At 38.5% G+C, this 11,162-nt stretch overlaps 1 protein-coding gene across 2 annotated transcripts in view; it reads right to left on the bottom strand.

Moving 5' to 3' along the window:
- Nucleotides 1-11,162, bottom strand: part of Clec1a (C-type lectin domain family 1 member A) — a 31,472-nt gene that overhangs the window by 6,109 nt on the left and 14,201 nt on the right. The window contains exons 2-5 of one of the 2 annotated variants that reach the window (XM_057775412.1): nt 10,184-10,282; nt 8,699-8,875; nt 2,915-3,066; nt 736-802 (exon numbers count right to left, since the gene is read on the bottom strand). In XM_057775412.1, the coding sequence (XP_057631395.1) occupies nt 736-802; nt 2,915-3,066; nt 8,699-8,875; nt 10,184-10,282 (495 nt within the window). Of the gene's footprint in view, nt 1-735; nt 855-2,914; nt 3,067-8,698; nt 8,876-10,183; nt 10,283-11,162 lie in introns of both variants that reach the window. The other variant, XM_057775403.1, reaches the window with a different exon arrangement.

Here is an 11,162-nt window from a genome sequence, read left to right as displayed (position 1 = left end):
GCTGGAGAGATGGGGCCAATGAATTCAGCTTTTAACCCTTCAGTCACCACTTTATTCTTAGAAGTAACTGACCACTCAAAGCAACAAAACTGTTCTTAGATAAAGCAGAAGCACTCTCTGATTTTATTGATAATTAGTATTCAGTATACTTAATTTAAAATACAAATGATTACATTATTATGTCATGTTTTACCATACACAGAGAATGGAATCTACTTGACAGAGCTTTAAGTGTAACAAACTTTCCTGAAGAAATTACATTTATCCGTGCCATGGAATTTCACGCACACCCTCTCTAAATGCTTCCGTAGTAAATAAAATATTTTAATTTCCATAATAAAGTGCAGAGAGCCAAGAACTCTCTGAGGCAATAACTCAGCCCTGGCTATTGACAGATTGGATGACCCTGGATGACCACTATACATCTGAGTCTCCTTTAATTATTCGTCCAAATGTGATCTCCTCTCCCTTTTCTTCTCTCTCTCCTTATTAATCACTTCCCATTAGTGACTGACTCCTAGACACTCACTACTGATATCAGTCAGGAAACGATCTGCTGATATTTGATAATCCTTCCCTTCTCTCTCTCCCCTCTGTTTTCTAAGCCATTTTCAACACAAGCACCTCTGGGCCTCCACCTGCAAGCACACTATGCAGTACAAAACAGATGCTCCATAATCACTGCTAATCTGTCTTCATCAAACGCCTCTCGCACAGAATGCTCTGAAGGCTTACAGTTCAAAGGAGTAAGGTGTCCCATCTGTCCACAGCCACGCTTTGCCACTGCCATTGCGGGAGAGCCCTGTCCAATAAGAGTAGAAAAACTCAGAGTAGCTCTGAGGCATGGCAAAATCCTGTGAAAGGCACACAAGAAAATGTTTAGCTTTGAAATGCTTCAACCAGGAGTACAAAGCACTTGTCATGAAGCCGTTTAGAAATTTGACCAGTAAGTAAGCGACAAAAAGATATGCTTTGTGTTAGTAAGCATGGAATATATGTTGAAATTATGAAAAAAGAAGCCATATCAACCAATAAAAATAGTTGACCAATTATTCTTAATGTATAAGATTAAACACAAAATTGATATATAAGAGGAACTGAATGTGGTGGCATACGCCTTTAATCTCAGCATTCAAAAAGCAGAGGCAAGTGGATCTTTGTGAGTTTGAGGCCAGCTTGTTCTACATAGCCCACTCCAAGATAGTCACAGGTACAAAGTGAGACCTTGTCTCTAAAAATAAATGAGGGGAAGAGAGAAAGAGACAGAGAGACAGAGACACAAACACAGAGAGATACAGAGAGACAGAGGGAAAAATGGGTGGTCTGAAATACGGCTCAGTTGGCTAAGTGCTTACATAACTTCTGTTGAGCTTTGTGTTCAGTCCTTGTCTCCAAAAATAATTTAATTTTAATTAACTGATTAAACACTACATGTTATTGTCATTACTCTTGATTAATGAATTAAAACAGAACAAAAACAAATGGGAGAAATATTTTTAAAATAAGTGAAATTATTCTAGAAAATGGGAAAAATTGTTAGTACGAAACTAGAGAAGTAATTGTTATAAACAAGAATAAAATTATGGAGATACTTTAATGTAAAAAGCAATAAGGGAGATTTAGAAGGATAACATGAACCTCACGCAAAAAAGAAGAGAAAAAGCCGGGCGATGGTGGCGCACGCCTTTAATCCCAGCACTCGGGAGGCAGAGGCAGGCGGATCTCTGTGAGTTCGAGACCAGCCTGGTCTACAGAGCTAGTTCCAGGACAGGCTCCAAAGCCACAGAGAAACCCTGTCTCGAAAAACAAAAAAAAAAAAAAAAACAAAAAAAAAAAAAAAAAAAAAGAAGAGAAAAATATACATTTCTGTATGCTAATATATGTCAACTCCTTTCCCAATACTGAGCTGTAAAAACAAGCATTGCATGCTTTACTTCATATTTGAATATTAGTTCTAAGTCTTTATATACGTGTATTTAAACTGGGGTACTTGTAATGGGCAAAAAAAAATAATAAGATGCCATTGAGACATTTCACATAAAAGGAAATAGAATGCCAGTGTTATGATGGAGAGAAATGGAACAGGAAGGGCTAAACGGGATGCAGGTGGGAGGACAGGGTAGAGGAGGGAGCATGTGACTAAACTTAGTGACCTTTGAAAATGCTGTGTCCATATATAAAAGGGTTTAAATGGAGTTATCCAATAATGGGGCAGTGCCTCAGCCAGACACCATAAGATATCAAACAAAAAGCCACATATCAACAAGTCTTGAGATGTAGCTTAGTGGTAGGTTGTCTACTTTGCATTCATGAGGCCTGAATTCAATCCACAGCACTGAAAAAAAAAATCCCAGTTCTACATCTGTGCCAAAAAAACTGTTCAGAGACACCTAAATAAATCACAACTATTCTTATATTTGCCTTGATCAACCTTCTGGAAGGAAAAGAAGGAGGAGAAAAAGGAGGAGAAAGAGGAAGCGGAGATGTGTGTGTGTGTGTGTGTGTGGTGTGCAATTTATGACAATTATTTGATGGTATATTTTTCAATTAAAAGATTTTTAGTGTTTTTAATGGAAAGACAGGCGGTCATATTTTTCATTTTTCTTAGATTGCACCAATGTTATTCTCTTTTTACCCCATCTCAGAAAAAGAAAGTAGGACATTTTCTACTTGCCCATTGACTAAAGGGGTAGTCAACTGAGATATGAGCTACTTCTCATATTTGTGTTCAGTAGGTGTTTGGGGAGAACACAGCTTTTATCTATTTTGGGGATAATTTGGAACATTTGGAGTATGACTTGGTCTTCACTGTGAGCAAGAGTGGAAATCTGTGGATCAGAAACTTAACTCCTTACAGTGTTCTTGCCCTGTTCTTTTGGGGAACTCCTTCAAATACCGAGGCTCAGGAACTTACCAGCTCTTCCTGTGTGCTTATCTTCAGCATGGTGGCATTTTCAGCCAAGCAGAAATATTCACAGCCCTGCCAGTTTTTACTCTCTTTATAGAACTGGTAACATTTGTCCCCATGCCATTTCCATTCTTTTGGGCAAGGGCTACATCTGTGTCCTTGGAAGAAAACAAACAAACACACTGTGGTTAATTATCTTCTGCCTGGATCTGCTATTTTTCCTCTTTTGGAAACAAACATTGTTCGATATTCCAAAAACGAATTTACATCTCTTAGGTATTTGAGTGAACACCTGTGCTATCCACCCACTCCACCCTAGGAATGATCTATAGTTGGTGTTAAACATTCAGTGAAAATTAAAAGATAATGCTTATATGAAGTATTGCATCTGGTGACGAATGACTGAAACTTCTGTGTTTCAGTGCAATGCAGAATGTGGACTGAATATTCCTTCATGTGATTGCTCATATGATTATGCAATGGTTTGAATATAAAATTCCTTCCATAGACTCAGAAGCACTGGGGGTGTCGTTTTGAGATGGTGAGCTTTGGTGATGTGATTGGATCCTGAGGGCTTTGATTGATGTGGGAGTGATTTCTTTCTAATCTGTTGCTTTCATTGGTTAATTAATAAAGAAACTGCCTAGGCCCATTTGATAGGCCAACCCTTAGGTGGGTGGAGTAAACAGAACAGAATGCTGGGAGAAAGAAGCCGAGTCAGGCAGTCGCCATGATTCTCCCACTCCAGACAGATGCAGGTTAAGATCTTCCCTGGTAAGCCAACTCGTGGTGCTACACAGAATATTAGAAATGGGTTAGATCAATATGTAAGAGATAGCCAATAAGAGGCTGGGACTAATGGGCCAGGCAGTGTTTAAAAGAATACAGTTTCCTTGTAATTATTTCAGGGCATAAGTTAGCCAGGCGGCTGGGAGCTGGGGCGGCAGGGAAGAGGCCCGCAGTTCCTCACAACATTCGATATCATTGATGAACTGATTTATTGATTGGTTTCAAATATAATGGCATTAATAGGAGGTGATGAAAATAATAGGGCCTAAGATAGAAATCAATCACTGGGGGATGTTCTTGGGGCTATATCAAATGTCTCACTCTTTGCATATGCCCTTTTCTCTGCTTCAAGTATGGTGTGCATGATGTAAGCTGTCCTGCAGTGGCTTTCATTGCCACCATGTGCTGAAACATCTGAAGCTAGAAGCTAAACAAGTCTTTCCTCTTTTCACATTGTTTGTCAGGTATTCTCAAGTGTAGGTTCCTTGTATTCTTCCCGCACAAGTGTTGTGTGTGTGTGTGTGTGTGTGTGTGTGTGTGTGTTGGAGTGTGGGCACTTGCAAACCAAACAAGTAAGTACATAAATTGAGAGTAAGATGGGATACATGGGTACTTGTTACATACATGAGTAGTAGTATCATGAGTATCATGGTAGTCAGGATCTTGCAACTAAGTCATGTGGGAGGGGCATTTAATCATATCCATGGTTGTATCACTATTTTATTTTGGAAGCAATGGAGATTTGAACACTGTGTTACTTTAGGTTAAATACTGAGCCATATACTGTGCTTTCTTGATGTGGGATGTCCCTCTGTATGCTGTGAATATGTTTTATTACCATTGGTTAATAAAGAAGCTGCTTGGACCTATGACAGAATAGAGCAAGGCGAGAATTCCAAGCAGACAGAGAAAAAAAGAAGGTAGAGTCAGAGAGATGCCATGTGGTTGCCGAAGGAGACAAATCCTGGAACCTTATCAGTAAACCACGAGCTTCATGGTAAAATATAAAATAATAGAAATGGGTTAATTTAAGATGTAAGAGTTAGTTAATAAGAAGCCTAAGCTAACAGACTAAGCAGTGTTTTCATTAATACAGTTTTTCTATGTCTGGGCGGCTGGAAAACGACCAAGCAACATCCATCTACACTTTCTAACCTGTTGTTTTGAGACAGGTACTTAATAAATGATCCAGGTTAGCCATCAATTCATTTTATATCCCTGTATTAATTTGAAATTGTGACCTTCTTGTCTTGGTAGCTGGGATTGCAGGCCTGTACTACCTTGCTTAACATGAGCTTAGATAGGGTTTTTGATAAAACACCGTGAACAAAAAGCAAGCTGGGGAGAAAACAGTTTATTTTACTCAGTTCCATATAACGGCTCATCATCAAAAGCAGCAAAGTCAGGACCTAAAGAAAGGAAAGAAAGAGGTAGGAACCAAAGCAAAAGCCATGGAGAAATGCTTCTTGGTTTACTCAGCCTACTTTCTTATATAACCCAGAATCCCAGCCCAGGGATGATACTACCCACCATGAGCTGGATCCTCCCCCATCTGTCATTAATTAAGGTCACAGCTGGTCTTACTTTTCTTATTTGAGGTTTCCTTTTTTCATATAAAAAGGCTTGTATAAATCTATCAAGGGCAGCATGATTTTAAGAACAATTTAGTACCAAACTACTGCTAAAATTTGAATAGTCAAATGAATTACAATGAACATAGTGAATGAGAATCCATCAAACAGTCCTCATGCATACAGACAACCTCAGCTTTAACAAAGACACAAAGAACATAGCTTAGTGAACAATGTTTTTAGTGAATGGTACTGGGAAAACTGATACTCATATGAAGAAGAATAAACTAGACCCATGTTTCTTGTTGTATAAGAATATCAATTCAAAATGGGTCAAGGTCTTAAGTGTACAAACAGGAACTGTGTCTCTTCTATGTCAAGGAAATAAAGAAGAAAAATCTGCCCGGACATTACTGTAGATAGAGATTTTGGATTAAAACTCAAAAGCTTAAACCACAAAAGAAAAAGTAGATAGGCCAGGCGGTGGTGGCACACGCCTTTAATCCCAGCACTCGGGAGGCAGAGGCAGGCGGATCTCTGTGAGTTCAAGACCAGCCTGGTCTACAAGAGCTAGTTCCAGGACAGGCTCCAAAACCACAGAGAAACCCTGTCTCGAAAAACCAAAAACCAAAAAAGAAAAAGTAGATAAATGTGATTCTATCAAACTGAGATGTTTTTACATTCATAGCAAAGAAAATAATAGCATGAGGAGTCAACCTTCAGAGTGGAAGAACATGTATGCAATCTACTCATATAGAAGAAAAAATTCTAAATAGGTAATAAGCTCAACCCCAAAATAAGACCTTCAAATAATCCAATAAAAATGGGTAAATGATACAGGAGGCATTCCCTAAGGAAGACACACAAATGATAACAAGTACACGAGAAGCTGCCCATTGTCACTAATCACTACAAAAATGCAAATCAAAGCCACAATGAAAACCACAAAATCCCTGAGTCACAATGACAATCAATTAAACACTGGAAAATAACAAATGCTCAAAAGAAACATAGGAAGAATTCTTATACATTGTAGATAAAAATGTAAATTAGTACAGACACTTCAGAAAACAGTATAGAGAAGTCTCAAAAAACCCAAACTATGGCGAACATGTAACCTAGTAATCAGACTATTATGCATGTATCCAAGTGAAATGCAATTATGATACTAAATACATATATTCACTCCCACAGTTATAGTAGCCAAGAAATAGACTCTGCCAAATTGTCCATGGGCTGATGAATGGATAAGAAATAAAGCACATACATATATGCAACAGGTACTATCAGCTATTGCAATACAATGAAATCATGTCTACTTGTATAAAAGTTCATAGAACTGGATAACATTGTGCTAAGTGAAAAGAACTAAGTATATAAAGACAAATACTATGTGTTTTCATTCATTTGTGGAAACAAACATAATAATTTCAAAGAAGAGATAATCAGGCAGGAAGGAGAGAAAGTCTGAACGTGTTGTGTGAAACAAGTAGTGATACCATGGAACTAAAGATGTAGAAAGAGTCCTACGTTGTTCTGACTTAGTATTAGTTTAACTTTACTTAAACAACTGGAAAAACAAAAGTAAGGGGCTAGAATGGTGGTTCAGTGGTTAATAGCACCAGCTGTTCCTGCATAGGACCTAGTCTAGATTCTCAGCACCCTCACAGTGGTTCAGAACTACCGGTAACTCCAATTCCAGAGAATCCAACTCTCTCTTTTGACCCCCCCAAAGAGCACCAAATATGCCCTTGATGCATAAACATACATGCAGACAAAACACTAATGTACATAAAATCAAACAACTAAATCCAAAACATTTTTTTAAAGTACAAAAAAATTCCCTAAGACACAGCACACATGCATGTTATATGTGCAAGCATAGATTCGTGAGCATATTTCAGGGGAAATGCATGTTGTTGATCAGCTAGATGAATGTATGCCATGAAGAGGTGCTGCTTTCAGATGCTTTGTTCTAAGTATGTATGTAGAACTCGTGAAACAATAATGGTCATAGAAATCTCAAACTGAGCATGGGTACTCTTTGGGAGATCCTCCTCTAAGTCCCTGTCTATGTAGAAGGCTTCACTCTCAGGCAGGCCAGCCATTTTTGTTTGCTTGTTTCTGTTTGTTCTGTTGTTTATAATTTTTTTTTTTTTAACACAGAGTCTCATTGTGTAGTTCTGGATATCTTGTAACTCACTCTGAAGACCAGACTGGTCTCGAACTCACAAAGATCTTCCTGTCTCTGTCTCCTGACTACTAGGATTAAAGGCATATGTCACCACTGTTTGGGTGGGTCAGTCAGTCATATGACACATGGAAAATCATCCAAAAATATGAGATAATTTTCTGTTTGTGTGTTTTTACTAGAATTTGAGCACATAGGATATGAGTCAATTTATATCTGTGACCCAGACTTTTTTCACAGCATGAATTCCTATCACCTTATATTTTTTTCAGAGATACCTGGACTTTTTGTTAATGTAGAATCCTAAAAATAATTTTTTAAAAAAAAGGTCTACGGGTCTGGTAGAGAAACAGAAAAGAGAGAATTATGGTAAATGACGTCACTTCTCACATGGAAAAGAACCACTTAAAGAAGTGTGCCTTGAGACACTGTTTACTGAGAAAATCGTTCACTTGCTGTCTGCTTAAAGGGGAAGTGGTGTGGGCAGAGATGATGATGAAACTGTGGTATTTTACATTTCATAAAGGAGAAGTCAAGCAAAGCTGCAAAATGTAGATTTCTTCCTATGCTTGTGTGGTAGAGAGGACAGAGGACAGGGCTTACTTGAATACAGTGTACGAGGACGAAACTTTTAGAACGGGAGAATAGAAAGAGTGGGTGGCGGAGTGTGTAGGGGACACTGAGGCGGTGTTTACAGTTATCATCAGTGGTAGTTTGGGTTTGCCCATTACTGTCATTGTCTTTACCCTTGATTCTTTGTAAGATTCCTATTCTTGACAGAGAAAAAAGTCAGAGTGAACAAAAACAACTGTTATTTATTTCAAGTTCTCAGAATTTTGAAACGAATCCCCGCATGAGTCTAAATATTGGAAAATTGTAGTTAAAATTTCCCCAACACTTTCATTGTGCCTGATCAGTGTGGGCCGATGACCAGCGTGAGCCAGTGTAACTGAGGCACGTCCCCGTGTTTAGTTGGTGATGGTGCTGTTTAGGTTATTCTAAATTAACTACTTTTCCTGTTTTAAATGTCAAATTTTGAAGAATCCCTTCCCATAAGGTGACACGGATGTGTGTAAACAATTATAACCCAATGTCTGATTGTGATTATGCAGCTCAAACTGTTTATTAAGATGGAAAGAAAAGCACTTCTAAAAAATACATGGTTTTCTTTGTCCAGATGGTAAATCCAAGTCCCGATAGAACAGTTTTCACAGTTTGGGAAGACAGGGGCATGCTCACCTCCGCTTTTGTTGTAAAGTTCACGACACAGTTTTACAGCTACATGCTGTAGAGTTTCTATGAGTCTCCTGTTCTGCATCTGGAGGGACTGCAGCTGTCGGGATACATTCCCCAGCCTTTCATCCTTTTCAGCAATGCTGTCTTGCTGGATATTGGAGAGCTGGTAGAACTGAAAAACTAAGTCATGTGACCAAGTCAGACTGGACAACTCATTGCCTGTTTGCATTTCCACACAGTGGGGAGGCAATAAAGTACATAACTTAACAACTTAAGTACCAAGAGCTCAGATTGCCACATCCAATGGCATAGTTAATTGTATCTTCTCAGGTAAATATATATTATACAGCTCTGTTGGAAAAAAATGAAGCCAAAATAGTGATTCTTAATTTCAGAAGCTAAGAGTTGAATACTAAATTATTTTAACTATTGAAGTATTTTTTGCACAGCCAAACCTAAAACTGTAAATATACTCATCTATTGACTTGAATATTGAATATTGGAAAAATGGCATAATCCATACTTCATTTCATTATTACATTGGTCAGATCTCATTTCCATATTTTTATAGATTTTTAGTTAGTGTATCTGAGGACAAGTAATATCTTTAGTGCCACTCAGCTGAAAAGAAATTTCAACACAGATTGAACTTCAGTTTTCTAAATCTAGAGAAATCTGTCATGAGTCATGAGAACTACTTTACATTCCTAAGGAAAAAAAGGTGATTACAAAATAGTGCTGTAACAAGATTATATAAATTTCAGGGTAGAGAGAAGTAATAATATTTCTTTTAAGTTTTAAATTTAAGTTCATGAATGTAAACTTTTTGGTTTTTTGAAAGAGGATTTCTTATAATTTTTTTTTTTTTGCTTCAAAGAAAATCACTAAATGACCCCCTGATCTGCATTGTTGTATGTCATTTGCCTGTGCTCACCTTCAGCAGTTCAGGAAGGGGTTGTGTATTCTTAATTAGTAGATCTAGGAACACACTGTTGCTGCTTTGAAATGGAAGGTGTTTTCCTTGTTTGATTTTCATGCACCCCCTCTTCCCCAGATAACTGAATCATTTCCCAGCCTTTCTGACAACTATAGAGACCCAGCTCTTCTCTGCTCCTTGTGTAGAGGATGGATGAGCGCAGAAAACACTTTCCCTATACCAGTCCATTGCACCACAGGTTCTCACAGCAGCTGCCAGAGCTGCACCACCAGAGCAGGGGGTAAAAAGATCAACAGTACATGCTCTCCAAAGCCGTGATTTACATATGGACATGTAAACGGACACGATACTTCTCTTCAATAGTATGTTTTCTTCGAACTGAAAAATGCTTGTTGTATTTCCATATTTCAACTCCTAGTCACTTAAACAGTTGCGTTTAGAAAGAGGATAAGGCTCCAAAATTGGGGTTTTAAGAAACTCATAGAAAGAGATTCTCCTCCTGGACAAACCAAGAAACCAGGAATCTCCCCCAGGGTAAAGTGCAGACTTACACACAAGGCCCAGGGCTGCGAGGCCAACGAGTAGCACCAAACACAAGGTCAGCAGGGTCAGAGCCACTGGGCGCCAAACTGAAGAGGGAGTGTCATTCTCTGCAGGGAACAAAAAGAAAGTAAGGGTGGCCTTTAATTTCTCTTGGATTAATGTCAGTCGCCCTGAGTCACAGAAGTTGGAGAGCCTTCTAGATGCAAAATGAAAGCAGTCAGGACTTTATTCTTTGTCCTCGGAAACATGGGCACAAAACCCACTTAGGCCTCACTTTTACATCTAGTTCTTTCATAGGCCCCACCACTTCTGATCTCTCCCTGAGGCCTGCTGCACAGTCATTATGTATTATCATGAAATGTAAATGGTTGCTTTTTGAACCTTATACCTTGTCAAAACTCTGACCGTAGAGGCCAGGTATGGTGGCACATACCTTTAATCCAAGGAGGCAGGAAGTTCTCTATGAGTTGGAGGCCAGCCTGACCAACATAGCAAATTCCAGCCCTACCAGGGTTACATTGTGAGACTCTGACTCAAAAACAAACAAATAACAACAAAAAGACAAAAAGGAAAATGTGAGTGTAAAGATTCTTACATATGCCTGACATGAGTCTGGGCATGGAGGTGCACACCTATAGTGTAGGTAGAGGTAGGAGGGTCAAGAGTTCAAATTCATCTTTAACTTTGTTAGAAATAGCGATCAACTAGTGTTGACAAAAGCAACCAAAAACTCAAAACCCAGGAACCCCAAATCTTACCAAGGAGCAACTTTTTACAGCATCAGGAAAACCATGCAATTAATTTGTTCTCAATTTTGCAAAATATGCCCTGTCTCCAGTGCTCCACCTATGTGTCTTTAGGGAAAAAAATAACATTTCCATCGTCAGAAATGATAGTTTGTTGTTTCTTTTTGGTGTTTCTTCCATGAGAATACTAATTTGTAAGAATGTTACATATTCATTTACCAGCCTTCCATCTTCCCCAAAC

Source organism: Chionomys nivalis, chromosome 1 (assembly GCF_950005125.1).
Source record: "Chionomys nivalis chromosome 1, mChiNiv1.1, whole genome shotgun sequence".
Taxonomy (NCBI): Eukaryota; Metazoa; Chordata; class Mammalia; order Rodentia; family Cricetidae; genus Chionomys; species Chionomys nivalis.
This window is presented reverse-complemented; position numbering and strand designations above follow the sequence as displayed.